General features: G+C 43.7%; 1 protein-coding gene across 2 annotated transcripts; it reads left to right on the top strand.

Moving 5' to 3' along the window:
- The first annotated feature begins 741 nt into the window (after positions 1–741).
- On the top strand, positions 742–15617 carry LOC135444856 (pantetheinase-like). 2 transcript variants are annotated; one of them, XM_064706912.1, is made up of 8 exons: positions 742–1011; positions 8478–8641; positions 8746–8876; positions 9934–10126; positions 11233–11524; positions 12691–13082; positions 13221–13391; positions 14674–15617. In XM_064706912.1, the coding sequence occupies exons 2-8, from the start codon at positions 8588–8590 to the stop codon at positions 14791–14793; spliced, it is 1353 nt and encodes a 450-aa protein (XP_064562982.1). In that variant the 5' UTR covers positions 742–1011; positions 8478–8587; the 3' UTR covers positions 14794–15617. The 2 variants fall into 2 exon arrangements, with proteins under 2 accessions (XP_064562982.1, XP_064562980.1); XM_064706910.1 differs by lacking the exon at positions 742–1011 and having other exon boundaries at positions 8384–8641; positions 12691–13064; positions 14674–15600.
- The last annotated feature ends 580 nt before the right edge of the window (positions 15618–16197 follow it).

Here is a 16197-nt window from a genome sequence, read left to right as displayed (position 1 = left end):
GAAATTTTCGCTTCCTTGGAAGAGGAAAAATAGTCTCAAAAAAATGTTCCTTTAAACAAAACTAGTTATTCGGCTCAGCACACTGCAGTGTGTTATCATACCATGGCCTAACTCACAGTTGGAGGACTCTAATCTTTCTGGCCACATTTTTAGGATGTGGAAAACCTCCTTAGCACAGAATTGTTGACAACTGTTTGTGTCACAAAGGCTCAAAAGAAGCAATTTCTCAGAGGCATGTCTGTGTTCCCATGGAATGGTTGCTCCTACTGGTGCAAGGGAGAGCCAGGACTGTGCCAGCAGGTGTTGGGTAAGGGGAGGGAACAGCTGGAACAGCTGGGACAGGCTGGCAGGTGTGAGGATGTGGGCCCTGCAGAATGTGCTTTAGGCAAGTGGACTGGATTACTTTGTGTCTGCCAGCTAAGATTTCTGTGTGTGCCCAATTCTATTGCGTGTTCTGCAAGTTTACTTTGAAGCACAGACATTGTTTACACATAATCTGACCAACATAATAAAAAAAATACAGACTTGTAAGAGGCTAAATACATTGGTGTTTTTTTGACAAGGGAATGTCTTAAAAATAAGATTGTATTCTGTGCAAGTATCAAACCGAATCCCTCTGCAATCCATGTAGTGGAAGTAATGGGAAACACTCTGCTGTTCGGGAAGGAAAAGTACTGTATCTTTAAATTTGTCCCCGCGCCCTGGGAAAAGCTGTCCTGTTAGGGCACGGGGAACATGACTCGGTGCTGTGGGCAGAAGTGAGCGCCTTCTGACTTCCCGACTCCTGCTCACGTGTGCTCAGCGCTCGGCAGGGATTGCGTGGCTGCCGAGCGCCCTTTCACAGCCTCCCCCAGGCAGCGTTAACCCTTGGAATGCGCGCTTGTCTTCCTCACGCTCTCCTCTCGCTAAGCACAAGAAAAGAAGCCGGAGCACCGTCTGTCGACAGAGTCCCTCTACAGCTAAGCTGATTTAGCACCACATTGCGTCCTGCTTCACAAACTAAATCCTCAGGTAGCCCTCTTATATGTAGTAGAGATAATTCATGCTGTAGAAATAGATATATGCCTGTAAACATAAAATATTAGGAGGATCCAAAACCTATGCTTGTAACTACTCTGGCCGGGGACTGCATTCTATTCAAATTATAACGACTTCCTGGACAACGATAAAGACATTATCAAACCTGTTGCCGTATGAATAGGGGAGGCTTGGGTCCTGAGCTAAGCCTACAGTCGTCCTGAAGGACAGAGTTATGCACATCATAGCCACTTCCCGGACAGCGCTGGGACAATACCTGTCGGTTACCGTATGAATGGGACTGGCTTGGGCCATCAGAGGTTTCCTGTGGCACCACGAACTTAGAAGATATCATCTGGACCTTCCTGGAATGGAATGTCCTGAGGAAAGCTCACAAGACCAGCCATCTGGATATGATTAAATCTACGGTACTCAGGTGTTGGCATCACCTACTCCATATGAATACACCTTCTGCTGGGGCACTCAGACATTCGTCTGGGTTTGGACTTCGCCTTTGTTTGTTTCTACACATGTATGGATCCAACTTTACATGCAAAGGGACACAAAGAAATATGTGGTCATCTCTGCCTCAGGCAGAATAAACTGTATATAAACTGGCTGCTGAAAACACTCTGGCGGAAAAGGTGTCTCTGTCAGCCGGAACCCTAGGTCACCCAACTTCTGTACCCAGGGCAGACACGGTCTTGGCTGTGGTTGGGCTTTTTTTGTTTCAAAATTTCTATTTTTTGTTATCAATCTAATAAATCTTTGTTAAATTTTTCATAAATTTGACTACAGATTTGATCTTTTATAACAACCCCCACCATCCGGCGGTGGCAGCGATGGGGACGGGTGCCATACAGGGGTGGGAAGGGTGCACTGGGAGGAGAGAGGTGTGGAAAATAGGCGGATCCTGTAGATAAGTTCCCCCTTACGTTGTCCACAGGCACGGAGAGCCCGGGTCGCTGCAGTTTTCTTCAGTTTATTCGGTGCATTTGTTTGTTTATCTGGTGTCAGTTCCTTGCTCCTGGGCGAGCTCCCAGCTCCTCAGGACATAGGGAGCGGTGCCCGCTGGTACCGAGGCAAACAGGGACAACTCCACTGCACCTCGTGCCGGCAGTGGGACTGGAGTTCTGCGGGGCATTCCCCTGGCCCTGCACTTGTAAATATTTCTGCTCAGCCCTGGCAGGGCAGTCACCTTTCTGGCTGATGTCCTCGCTATTGCTAAGCAAGGGAGCATTTGCTACTTCCTCCTTCACACTGATGTCTGATTGTGCTTCATGTGACTCAGCCTGTATTTCGTTTGGTAAAAAGGTGAGGCAGAGAGGAAAGGGAGGCTTCCAAGCTGCATTAGTTCAAGTATCAGCGAGATCTCTCTTGCAGCCTTTAAAAGGCTTGTATTATAGGTTCCTGAATGAGCATGCTGGATCTAGGAATGTTTGTAGCGAAGTACTTAGGGATGAAAATCACCAGATGAAAGTTCCTAGTGATTGAAACCCTCAGTGAGCACTACTCTGTGAGAGGACTCTGTGGTATCTGCATTCATCAGCCTGTCTGTATTTTCTGAACCAGCTCTACAGTGACAGCCTGCTGTAGCTGAAAGCAGACAGCCTGCTCTGATACCCTCTGCTCAGATAAGCCTTTTTCAAATGAGAATAGTGCAAATACTAGAAAGTCAAAAACTGGAAAATGTCATAGGAACAAATGGATTTGAAGTGAGTTGAAGATTAAAAGTGAGTGCCTCTCAATACACAGCATGTTCATGGGGGCAGAAAGGTGTGCAGAGAGGCAGGCATGCTACTGGACCTGGTGGACTAGCCTGCTCTTTTGCTTCAGGCTGGCGAGAGACAGGCAATGAGTTACTTACATGCCTTATTTCAGATGAAAAATTCTGTCCAGATTCGTATTTTCTGTTGGAATGCTTTTGGAAAGAGATGCCCAGCTAAACAGAAGTGACTGGGAGAGACACTGGGATAAACAAGGGATGCATGACACTGAGATACTAATGCAATTTCTGTGGTCTAGAGAAACTCAGAAGCAAGCTGCACGTACTGAGACATAGTACAGAAATTGAGAAATATGAAGATACTAGAATGAAGAAGTTTTTATGACAGCCTGGAGCTGTGTCCTGCTAAGTCCTCTGCAGGACAGCAATGGAATAAACTTTCTCAAAGCAGCCGCAGTGAACCTGCTCATAGTGATTAGTCAGACCTATTAAACACATTTTAATGAAATAATTCGTTTCCGTGAGAGATTTGTTGTGATGTACCTTCTTCCTGTTTTGTCATGTTTTTCTGAGCTCTTAATGTGTTCATATGGATACTCCTCTAATAAACTCCTTGTTTCATGTTTTTCAATCATGTCTTGAATGATGGATGCTTGATAAGTAAGAAAAAACCCAACTAAATCAGTCATGACTGTGATGCTTTTTGGATGGTTTTATGAAAGGGATCATCTGAAACAAGACCCGCAACCAACATGGCTCCCCATGATATTTCCATAACTGAAACTGTACACTGTTATTCTTACATCAAATATATATTCAAATGGGATACAGCATCATCTACAACCACCATCCCAATTATATTTCTCATTTCCAGTTGCAAAAACTCATCAATGTGTTTTCTTTAGCAATAATGTGGAAATATGGTGTTATTATTACCATTTATTGAGAAGAATCTCTTCCTATGTCATAAGATTACTAATATTTTATTACTTTAAAACAGCAGTTGTTTTTCTCTGTTTGTTGGATTTTTATTCTTCTAATCCTCAGAAAGCCTGAATTGTAGTCCAGACTATACATTCTTACTAAAACAGCATTGCATATTTTTTCATTGCAGATTGTTATGGGACCAGTAAATAAAGCAGTGAAAGATGTGATTTGTGGCAGGTCTATACACATGTTCAGTATTTCTTTGTCTCTGGAATATGGCTTGTGCTATGTTAGCCAGTCTGCTCTTTTACCACAATTAGACCTTTTTTCCCCCTATTTGTATTGCTTTCATTTTATATCCTTTATGCCATTGGTGCCTGTCATGTAGGAAAGGGCAACAGAGAGCATCATGGAAGCTGAATGAGGACTCCAGTCAAAGAGTTCCTCCTGAAACAAAACGTGCCACCAGTCTTTGGTCAGAACATTATTTGAATCATTATTCGTATGAAACCTCTGTTGAAATAAAACTTGGAATTGAAACCTCAAATTATTCTGGTTTTCATTTCTGAAAAACAGCTTGATGACACCTCTGACTGCACTGGATGCTATTCAGTGACAGAATTTTTACTGCAACCAGTAAACAAATCACTGAGTGACCTGGTATCTCATAGCAGCTCCTCCCTCCCATCTTCTCTGTTTCTTTCTGGTCATGTAGCACCAATGTATGTGAAATAAGCTTTTCCCTTTGCTCCTTCTTGCTAATGATGGGTGGTGCTGCCCTGCAGATGAAATTTCTGTAGGAATTTGGGGATTTATAGTTCTGTTTCAGACCATCTAGTCCCAGTGAGATGGCACTGTTCACATTTTTGCTTTCTCTTCTCCCCAGTGACCTGTGTTTTGTTGATGCTGCTGGACCTTAGTGACCTTCTTTCAGCACATCAGTGTATAAAGATGTGCATGTTCTGTGGCTGTGTCCTTTAAGAGTGGTCAGAGACCTCTGTTTGTGTAATTTCTCCTTCCTTTTCCCCACATTGCTACCATTGCTGGTCTCACCATAGAATCATAGAATTTTCAGGGTTGGAAGAGACCTTTGAGATCATCCAGTCCATCTGTAAACTTGGCATTGCAGCAGTAGCCCCTAAACCATTAAACCATCATGCAGTGCCATATCCAGACCCCTCTTAAACATCTCTGTGGCTCAACCACCTCCCTGCCCAACCTATTCCAATGCCTCACCACCTGTACAGCGAAAAAATTTTTTCTAATATCTAACCTGAATCTCCTCTGTCCCAGTTTAAGGCCATTACCTCTAGTCCTCTCATTGCAGGCACAGCAGGAGAGACTGGCCCTCACCTCACAGCAAACTCCTTTCAGGGAGTTGTACAGAGTGATGAGGTCTCCTGTGAGCTTCCTCTTCTCTGGACTAAACAAATCTAGCTCCCTCAGCTGGTCCTCATAATGCATGTTTTCTAGACCTTTCAGGAGCCTTGTTGCCCTTTTCTGGACAGGCTCCAGCACTTCAATGCCCTTGTTAAAGTGAGAGCTCCAGAACGAAACACAGCACCAAAGTGCAGCCTCACCAGTGCTAAGTACAGTGGATGATCACTTCCCTGCTCCTGCTGGCCACACTGATATTGATACAGGCCCAGATGCCATTGATCTTCTTGGCTACCTGGGCACACTGCTGGCTTGTACTGAGCCAGCTGTCAGCCAGCACTGCCAAGTCCATTTCTGCCAAACAGCTCTTGAGCCCTTCCTCTTCCAGCCTGTAGCACTGCCTGGGGTTGCTGTGACCCAAGTGTAGGATCTGGCACTTCCCCTTCTTGAACCTCCTGCAATTGTCCTTACTCCATTGGTCAAGTCTGTCCAGCTCTTTCTGTAGACCCTTCTACCCTCACACAGATCAACACTTCCACCCAACTTAGTGCTATCTAGCCATTTTTTTACCCGTCCGAGATTTTTGCTATGATGCTCTCAAGGTCCTCAATCCCTGGTTCTGGAGACACTAGGAGCGCAAATATTCTCCAAACTCCAGCACCGATTACCTCTGCTGTGTGCCATATGACCATTTTTGTTTCCAAATGTAAATAGTCACACGTGACATAACAGTGACATGTCTCACATAATGACATGTTTATCAAAAGCCCCAGACAATGTGCTCTGACTCATGGAAGCTCAACATTATTGCTGCTAAAGCCACACTGTCTAAAAACATTGTTCATTGTTTGAGTCAGTTACTGTGTGACCACAGGCTGATCTCAGTCCAGCAAGGGTTTATCCAGTGTGGTCCTCTTCCCATGGGTACAAATTCAGTGCAGACACTGTACTTGTCCCCAGGGAACCTGGTGGGTGATACCACAACTCTCTCCCAGGGAAACGATCTGGATTTAAGGGAAGTTATGGCACCTGGGAAGGTCTCATCTTGCAGAAGGGAGTCAGCAGGAGTGTGTGGCCAGTCTCAAAGCTGAGAGGTGGCTTTTTCAGGTTTGTTCTCTGCTGATGCCAGTCCTCTGGATAATGAAATATGTGTGCAGGTGGTGTAGGATCCCAACCCTGAATGTGGTGAGTATCTTGAATCCAGGATTTTGTTCAAGCCATTGTGGTTTGGTTAAGGTATGTTGAGTATTCTCCTACAGAAGCCATAATGATACTGAATTCTCTTTGCTACAGAGATTGCATAACACTTATCATTGTGAAATCTGTTTTTGTGAGAAGTGAGTCAAGCATACAGAAAGTAATCCTGTGCAAGTCCACCCATCACCCACATACCAACTCCCTCTGTATAAAACAAGGCTGCGTGTAACCACCAATAACAATAAACACTTCTTCGAGGGTAGTGCAGAAAAAACCCTTTCGTTACCTGACTGCTGAGTCAGAACCAAGGAAGGTAAGAAACTTGGGTGCCAGATGCAAGTGATTTTTGTGCACATGCAGCTTTAGCTTCAAGATTTCTGCTGGAGTGATCTGTGGATATAAGAAAGCACATTGCAATAAGCAAAATCTAGAAATTGTGTGTCCTATTCACGACGGTCTTCCTAAGGAGATCTTCGGGGACCAGAGATGTTTGGGGCTTGGTTATTGAGTGTTGGGTGTGCTGATGGTTTTGCTCAGACAACCAGCCTTCCCCGCAACTTCCCCTAGGATATGTAGCAGCCCCCAAAGTCCCTGCTACTCCAACCTGTGCTGTGCTGAGCTGGGGTGCCACAGGTATTACCCATGCTGGGGCCTACCTCTCCCAGCACCTCATGCCCTTGAGTTTGGGCGGGAATGTGTCCATGCTGGTCTCTGCTGAGATTTCCCGAAGTTGTTTTCCTTCTGGGACCAAGGCTTGCTTGAACTGTGTTACTGCAGCAATACTATGCCTGATTTTTTGGTATATCTGGTAAACAACATGTTTTTTCAGCTGCAGCACAGTGGTGGCTTCTCAGTGACTTCCCTGTGTTGCTGTGAGGCAGAATTGCTCAATGCTGGCAGCTCCCTCGTCTTTGATGCTGAGTCTTTCCCGACAGGGTCATTACACAGGTGTCATCTTTTAGCTACCCTGGGGAATTCCCAGCTTTTGTGCAAGACTTCCTCTTTTTAAAGCCCACTGCCTTTTCCTGCCTGCCACATCCTCCTGGGTGACTTCCAGGCTCCAGACATGGGGCTTCCTAAAACTTGTGCCTGTACTGTGCTTTGGGTGCAATCTGCTCTGGAGCCCTGTGCCCTGAACACAGATGTTGCAGCCATCTGTGAGCACAATGACATTTTAGAATCATAGACTTGATGAAGTGTTGGCTTCTCCTGAAGAGGCCTTGGTGTGATGGAGAAAGATCATTCTTTTGGGTGACACTACATAGGGAATAGGAAGATTTTTCAAGGAGGAAGTAGGGGTTTTTAAAAAATTTCTTCTATGTGGCAAATGACAAGTCAGGTTATACTCCTTTACCCTCACTAAAGTACCACAGGTCCTAACTAAGGTTTTTCTAGGTATCATCTAAAACTGCAGTAGGAATATTCTATTTACAAAATACTGTGCTAAAAATTTATTTCCATGAGAAATAACGGTGCTTTCCATGAGTAATTTCAAGCTGCTTATTGTACAAAACCTTCCTTTTGAAAGGACCATAGTAAATAAAAAATTGTGTTGTCAAATTCTTTCTCACAAAACAGCAAGTCTGTTAGCTCTAGGCAGAGAGGTCAGCACAATTCAAGGGATAGTTTATACTGCAGTGTGAGCCCAGTGGTGAGGACGCTCTCAAGGCACCCACTTGAACTGTAATAAGCCATTGGACAAAAGCAGGAGGTATGGCAGGACCATGTCTCATAAACATTGCTGAATTGTCTGCACTCTGGAGCAAGACTGCACCCTATGCAGGTGGTCTGTCCTCAGTCGTGGCTGAAGTTTCCACTGATGGCAGCTATATGCAGTAAGGTGATATGGAGTAGTGGATCCTAACCAGGGGAGTCTGGGCTTTCCCTGAGATAGGTTCAAAAGTGTGGAGAGGGATGTGCAAAGGAAATGTGCAAGTGCTCCTTCCAATGAACCTCTTGTAGATTAACATGGCTTCTGACAAGCCTTTTGTTCTAATTTTATTTAAAACCTTTCATATTGGAAACAAGATCAGATTCCAAGAAAAGCTTCTTTGACTTTTTGGCAGAAATCTCTCAGATTACTCAACGGAAGATTATTGCCAAAGCAAACCTATTAGTCTTTACTCCTCCTCTTTCTCTAGTTTATATTCCCCATGCTGACCCAGGAGCTGGGAGGCTGCAGCCATGCTCCCTTCCCAGGCTCTCCTGCCCGCTGTGCTGTTTGCACTCGCAGCCCTTCGGGCCCTCGCCTCCGACACCTTCCTGGCAGCCGTCTACGAGCACGCCGTCATCCTGCCACATGCCACCCAGGAGCCCGTCCCTGCCAGCGATGCTTTGGCCCTGATGAACAGAAACATGGATGTCTTGGAAGGGGCCATCAAGGAAGCTGCCCAGCAGGTACGAGGGCTGCCGTGAGGGCTGTCCATCAGTGTTTCCTGCTCCTGCTGACCCTCCTGGCTGTCTGTTGACGGGTGCCCTTTAAACGGAGCCTGTTGTGACAGGGTGCGCACATCATTGTGACTCCTGAAGACGGCATCTATGGCTGGCGATTCACAAGAGAATCCATCTACCCCTACCTGGAGGATATCCCTGATCCAGCGGTGAATTGGATTCCCTGCACTGACCCCTCAAGGTGATTCCTTCTGCAGTGGTTTAGGTGATTTCAACCTTTTATCTATCTCATGGAGTCTTGAGCAGCAGACACTAAATTACTAAGAACTGCTCATTCTTTAATCTATAAAAATTCACAAGTACTGTAAAGATGAGACGCATCAAAAAGAGTTCTTAATTAAATGGTAATGGGAATATGTCAGGTAAAAGCCCTGAGACAGTTTTACTTGCAAAAGGACAAAAATGAGGATGTTTTAGGCAAAATAATTATTTTTAAAATATGCACAAATTTATCGATTCTGATCACTTGTGAAAACCTTCTGTAAGTGGAAGCTATTTTATTATCATGTAGCTGCATAGATCAGACAAGCTAGTTCAGTCCTCAGTTCAGGTGGCTGAGTGATTTCTAAACCAAATTGCACAAAATATTAATCTAGATCTGAAAGAAATATCTTTTGGAAATCCAGCCACCTGCACATCTGCTGTGTTACACATGGAGGTGATCCCAACGTGTGTCAGCTTGGGACACTGAAAAGACTCAGTTCATGCCTAAGCTAACCTTTTATGTTCTCTTTTGAGGCTTTATGAAGCTAGATTTCAGGAGTCCTCAGCTTTGTAAATGCTGTGCCCACTTTTTACTAAAGGCATACAGACAACAATTATTAAAAAAGGCTAAAATTTTCTTCTGAATCAGGGCTTAGAGCTGCTTGATAATTTGCTTTTTCAGCTATTTAAGATTTATGTCTCTGTACTGATTTATTCTTGCCTTTGCTTTGTGAAGCTCTTCACATCTTTGTATGCAGGTTAGCTGGAAATTCTATCCACACAGAAAATAACATTGTAAAGGATACAGGAAAGAAGAACACAGGGAGGCCATTTTTTAAAGATAAAAGAGACTGGCATTTTAAAATGATGCTATGAACAGAGAAGAAAATTAGCAAAACCTATGTTTTGATCTATTGCTTTTTCAGCATCTGGGATGTGCAGTTAATGGTGTAGTAATTCTGAATGCATTACTTTTACATGGGGCGCTTAAATTTCTATACGACTTTTTTCTTCCTTCACTAAAAATGCAATAGATTTGGTCCAACACCAGTGCAGGAACGACTCAGCTGCATGGCCAGAAATAACTCCATCTATGTGGTTGCAAATATCGGGGACAAGAAGCTGTGTGACTCCAGTGATCCCAGCTGCCCCAGGGATGGTTGGTACCAGTACAACACGGATGTCGTCTTTGACGCAAAGGGCAAACTGGTGGCTCGCTACCATAAGGTAAGGAAATGCTTCAGCATCAACCTCTGATTCATTATCAATGAATTTTTCAGCTCTCTGGCACCAATTTCAGATAGTTTATACAGTAATTTTACATTACTATAAAGTGACAACCAGTCCAGTATTAGAATATGAATCCCAATATAACCAGTTAGATGGTGCCTGGGCCAGTTCTGACCTTCGCTGCTGGGCCAAAGGCAGCACTGCGGTGTTTTACCCCAGAGATACCTTGGCTGATGGAGAGTGCAGCGGGGCAAGTCCAGGCTGTCAGGACTCCGTTCTCCTCAGGAGAGAGAGCTTCTGGCGATAGTGGAGAGAAAGGGAGTGGATTCTGCTAGAAGGTAGCCAGATGTTTATTCCATGAGTACAGAGATGTCTGCACCGAGCCACTGCTGCTAACAGAATCAGGCCGCATGGTCTCATTAACATTTTAAGCTCAGGACAGGGGAAGGGGAGGGGACAGGTGAGCCACCAACCAGGTGAAGGGGCAGGGTCTCAAGGGACTAGGGACACCTATCACACGACGCCTTGCTGGTATGTTAGCCTGATTGACAGGGCACACTCAGCGAGGGGCGAGGGGGAAGGGAGAAGGTAAAACAGGATATTGCAACACACCACAACAGTCCAGGATGATTTGATGATCTTATGGCCTGAAGAAAAAATAAGTAATTGCTTGACCAGTCAGTCAAATTATTCCCAGGAGCACTGCAGCTGCAGAGTGCATGCAAGCTGCCAAACACTTAAGGGCTACATTTATGGCAGTAAATGGTAAGAAAACAGTGACAGAATTTTCCATACTCAATAAACATTAGCTTTTCCTTGATACATTCGTAGCCAACCTGGACAGTGCTTTCTCAGGGGACATCTTGGCCCTCAGTCTTGGAGTATAGCTAATACTGGATGGGCATTGATGTCAGGAGGTAGATGGGGCACAGCCACCCCATTTTTTGGGCGGGAGGGTCAGCTGATTGGATACAAACCAGCTGTGCTAGCCAGCTTAGGTACCTCCACTCCCAGTTCTGCATTAACGCCTGTCTCAGATGCAAAAGCTGTTCATAATCTTGCCTTATTTTCAGTTTTTAATATGCCATTTTCTTCACCTGCAGTACAATCTGTTTAGAAATGAAACTCAGTTTGATTATCCAAAAGAGCCAGAAGCTGTCACCTTTGAGACTCCTTTTGGGAAGTTTGGCATTTTCACTTGCTTTGACATCCTTTTCTATGAGCCTGCTGTGGTCCTGGTGAACAAGATGCAGGTGGACACCGTGCTCTTCCCAACAGCTTGGATGAATGTCCTGCCCTTTCTGACTGCAATTGAGTTTCACTCTGCTTGGGCTATGGGCATGGGTGTTAATTTACTTTCTGCAAATACTCATAACACCACCAGCGCAATGACAGGTGAGTCGCATTCAGGAACAGGAAAATTGTACCCAGATTCAGAAGCAGGCAGAAATGTTTTAGACATAGTGAAGTCTCTGAAAAACAGTATTTTAATTGGACTAAAGATCTTTGTGATTTGGTACTGAACGCAACAAACAACTTCAAGGAGAAGGATGTTGAATATTCTGAAAAAGGTAAAAATAGAAAAAACAGACATTAAGACATTAGACATTTCTAAAAGTAGAAAAATAGAAATTAAGTTTTGATAACTTAAAAATGAAATTTTATTTCAGAAAATAGCAAAAAGTTTTACTTAAATTTTCAATCTCTCATCTAGAGGCAGCATTTCCTGTTTAAAATTCAATCAACAGCCAAATGGAGAAAAAAAAAGAACCTATTAGTGTAAAACCAAAAGAAGAATTCCACTCTTTTTTCTTGTGGCTGCTGAAGACTTAGAGATATAATGTTTTCCTTTGCTGTGAAAATAGATTTACTGCTGTGGGGGGATAGAATATAAGAGAATAAGTGCAGAAGGCAATCTCACCCCTGAGGAGTTGCAGCTGTGCTAATCACCAAAGATTAGGAACAGGCCTGCCCTTAACAGGCCACAGCTGTGTCCAATAAGAAGATGAGTGCTACACAAGAGTTAGCTGGTTGAGAAGGGAGTTGGAGTTTGTTGGTTGTGCTATGAAGAAGAAGGAGTCAGTGCTGCGAGGAGTTGTCCATGAGAAATCACCAAGTAGTTATGGAACTTTTGCAATAAGATGACAACATACTGTCTTTTTTTTTTCTCTTTACTAAGAAAAGGATATAGCCGCATCTTTTCCCTGAATCAACGTGAAAACTAAAAAGGAGCATTTTTGCCTGCCCTAAATAGACTGAGTTTAGGCCACAGCCCTGTGTGTCCTTCAGTGAAACATAGCTACTCCCATGATTGCCTCCTTTGTCAAATATGCCACTCTGAGAGCTATGATTTATTTTTCAATAAACCCAGGTTTTAACACTGGGGTGGGTATTTCAGCTTTTTGGTGCTTTAAAATTATTCCAAAACCTTTCAGTAATGTATTGAATGAAAAGAGTATCACTGAAAAGCAATGCCAGTGTGGTGTGGGGGTGACTGGCACCCCTGCCAAGCTGTGCTGTGTGGTGCTGGCTAACGGGGGGGCTGGTGGTGTCCTTGGCAGGCAGTGGGCTGTTCACACCAGAGGGACCTGCTGCCTACCACTACGACAGTGCCACCGAGGAGGGACGTCTCCTGCTAGCAGAGTTGAGTGCACGCCCCCGTCTTTCCCCCACCTACCCCCCTGCCGTCAACTGGAGCTTGCATGCCACGAGCATCGAGAAGTTTCCTGGAGAAAACAACACTTTCTCTGGAGCTGTCCGGAAGGATATATTCACTTTCAGAGAACTCAGGCACAAGGATGGAAATTACACTGTTTGCCAAGGAGACCTTTGCTGTCATCTGGTCTACCAGATGTCAAACAAGAGGAGAGATGAAGTTTATGTCCTGGGTGCATTTGATGGGCTTCACGGTTCTCTCATAAAATACCATTGGCAGGTAATTGCAAGTTTAGAGGTGAGTGTGGCCATGTAACAACCACCTAAAAACATTTGTCCATTACTGCATCCTGGGAACTTTGCTTGCTACCAAATCCAGCTTGTGGTTGCTGAAAGCTCAGTGGTGTTTTGCCTTTCTGTCTCCTCCTCCCCACAGATCTGCACTCTGCTCAAGTGCCCTAGCACAAACCTAAGCACATGTGGGCAGCCCGTGGAGATGGCTCAGACCAAGTTTGACATGTTCTCTCTCAGTGGCACGTTTGGCACCAGCTACGTCTTCCCAGAAGTGCTGTACAGCGGGGTGCAGCTGGCCCCTGGGGAGTTCGAGGTAATGGCACACCCTGGAGCTGCTTGTGGCAAGGTTTCTTATGTGGCTCTGAAAATTGATCTGGCAGCAAAGCCCCATCCTGGAATTGCTTTCTTTGGTTCTGCTGTCTGGAACCAAGGGGACAGATTTAAACGGAGGATTGAATCAATCCAGCAAATCTGCCTTCCAACCTCAGATCATAAATGAAGAAACCACAGCTTTCAGTGAGCTGTTTTCTACAGGTTTCCCACAATGGTCATTTTAGGAGAAAAAGAAATAAAATACTCTGAGAAATTGTCCAAACAAGAAAAATTACTTAGAAGTATCATGTGTAAGAGCAGAGATTCTATGCAGTTAAGAATGTTAAAAGTGATTTTTGAGGGGTTTGTGGCTTTTTTTTTTATTTGGTGGTTCCTATTTTATTTTTGCCAAAAGATATTTTCAGTCATCAACTTTAGATTAGTTTTATGCAATAGGCTAGATGACATCTTTGTTGATTTGGAAGAAATATTTTACAGCTTACAAGAGCAAGAGACAATAAAGACAGCAAGAAAGACCTGAAAAATTTTAGGGGAGACAAGGCTGGTATTTTTTGGGTTTTTTTTTTTTTTTACAAAGTAGGAAATTGAAAAGCATTGTTCACCCTTCATACTTGTTTTTGAATGAGACTTCTGTAAAAATAGGCACATCAAAGAATTTATTGGTATCCTAAAAATATGATCATGGTCTAATTTTAAAACAATAAGCTGTATTTTCTTAACAAATACATGCTTACCTTTTGTCGCAGGGGCAAAAAATGTTGTTACAGGTGTTCACAGTTGGTGAACAGTCATTTCAAATTGATATATAAAATGGAAATAAGAAAAGCTATGTATGGCAATAGCTTGAAATTCTCAATTTCCATCTCAAAATTGTTCTGAGGTCTACAAATCAAAAAATGTTTCAAGTGTGTCCTAGAAGTGCATATAACCTTTGTTATATATACCTGCCTTGTATGAGTAACTAAAGAGAATCTAACAAATTAGTTATCCTCACTCTCACCTTTTTATGAGGTGAAGAAAATGGTCTTTATTTCCAAAGACAAAGGAAGGTTTAAGGATTTCTGGATACAAGGAAGTGTAGGAAGGCTATAATCGGGAGGCTGTGGCAGACCCAGAGAGAATTCTGTTTTCTTTTGCTACCATGACTGTTTTTAAAAGTCATCATCAAAATATTCAGCATCTAAGACATATTTTTTCTCTACAATGCAGTATTGCCACTCTGTTAGCTGACCATTAGTGCCATTCTTTCCCTTTTCCACCAGGTGCTACGTGACGGGTGTTTGAAAAGCAAGCATGGCACGTCGAAACCGCTCATAACAGTGACGCTTTTTGGAAGGCTTTATGAGAAGGACCAGCCACATCCTCTGCGAATTTCCCTGTAAAGTGTCTCCTTAGGAGTTGCACACTCACCAGAGACAGGAGGGGAGTTTCCTCCTGAGCCATAGCAGTTACCTTGTATGATTCCTGTTCTGCAATATATTGCACTTCTGCTCAGCACCTGTGGCAATTTGGCTTATCTGGGAGAAAGTGATGTGGTCACTTTGCTGTGTGTGCCTTTTTAATAGGGCTTGAGCCGGTGCAATTATTTTTTAGTGTGCATGATCTGTCACGTAAATCTTTTAATCATAAATTTTGTTTCACCCAAGATTTCATATTGATTGATAGAATTACAGTAGAAAGAAGACTGATAACAAAATCTATGAAATGTGGTTTGTCATTGTATTGAAGAATAAATTGTCTCCAAAAAAGTCTTTCTGTCCCTTTTGGCCCTTCCTGTTTTTCAGGTTGTATAAGCATTAAGTTTCTGCATTTTTCAGCCTTACAGCCCAATCAAGAGGGCCTACTTAACACTCTATGAACCTTGGCCCCATTCTGACCTAGATATTGTACAATAAAGATCAAACCAGATTTGAAATTATCTTAGGTGCAATTTTAGAGAAAGTGGTCCTCCACAACCCATCCCGGTGTTCGGTCTGGCTAAGATAAGATAAAGCACATCCACTTCTGCAGTCGCTTTGATCTTGCACCTCCTTGTACATGGCAGATGGGTGTTGGGTCCAGGGTCACATCCAACTTATCATATACAAGACAGTACTCCAACACCTTCTCCTGGGTATATGGATAATTTCTTCAAAACTGTTAAGAAATATGAAATAGGCAATCTTTTAGCAACTGAAACACATTTCATCCTGTAGCATGTGAAATGGGCCTTATTTTGGAATTCTAGCAATGAGATATCAAGCCTGGCAGCCCTGGGCCTCATTTCTGCCTAACGTGTTAGGGAGCAAATGAGCTTTGTTTGCATCCAATATGCCTTGGAGTGGTCCCTGCCTCCATACTTATCCCATAGCACTTTGCATCTACTGCCATTTTTAGCAAGGTTAGCACTGAGCTGTGCTAAATGTGGCGTGTAAAAAACACACTGTGACTTCCCACCCCAGACACACCTACGTATGTTATCCAGAAGTTGTTGAAGTCACATGATTTCTGGTTTTCCCCATACTGCAGCTTTCCAGCATGCAACTTTAGGAGCTCTTTCTGGCAGTGTTTTCACCCTGGAAATAAAACACTTGAACTTTCACTCAATGGGGAAACTGTACCACTTGGGAGCAGTTACTCAAAACAGGCAGGGACTCTAAGTTGTGCTTGCTGGTTCCTTGTTCAGCATCTCACAAGTGAACTCAAAAATCTCCCACATATTGCTTGCTGGCAATTTCTGAAGTTCTGGGTACTTCCCAGGTACCTGCAGAGCTGACTGTCTTGGGTTGTCAGAGCTTGGCACAGTT

This window comes from Zonotrichia leucophrys, chromosome 3, assembly GCF_028769735.1.
Source record: "Zonotrichia leucophrys gambelii isolate GWCS_2022_RI chromosome 3, RI_Zleu_2.0, whole genome shotgun sequence".
Lineage (NCBI taxonomy): Eukaryota > Metazoa > Chordata > Aves > Passeriformes > Passerellidae > Zonotrichia > Zonotrichia leucophrys.
The sequence above is the reverse complement of the archived record's forward strand: the minus strand, read 5'-3'. Positions and strand labels throughout refer to the sequence as shown.

Bases quoted from the DNA above. Each gene is read 5' to 3' on its own strand.
- LOC135444856 (XM_064706910.1), top strand. From the start codon at position 8,429: ATGCTCCCTTCCCAGGCTCTCCTGCCCGCTGTGCTGTTTGCACTCGCA. The intron at 10,127-11,232 runs GTAAGGAAATGC...CTTCACCTGCAG, and splicing joins TGGTGGCTCGCTACCATAAG to TACAATCTGTTTAGAAATGA. The intron at 13,065-13,220 runs GTAATTGCAAGT...TCCTCCCCACAG, and splicing joins TCATAAAATACCATTGGCAG to ATCTGCACTCTGCTCAAGTG.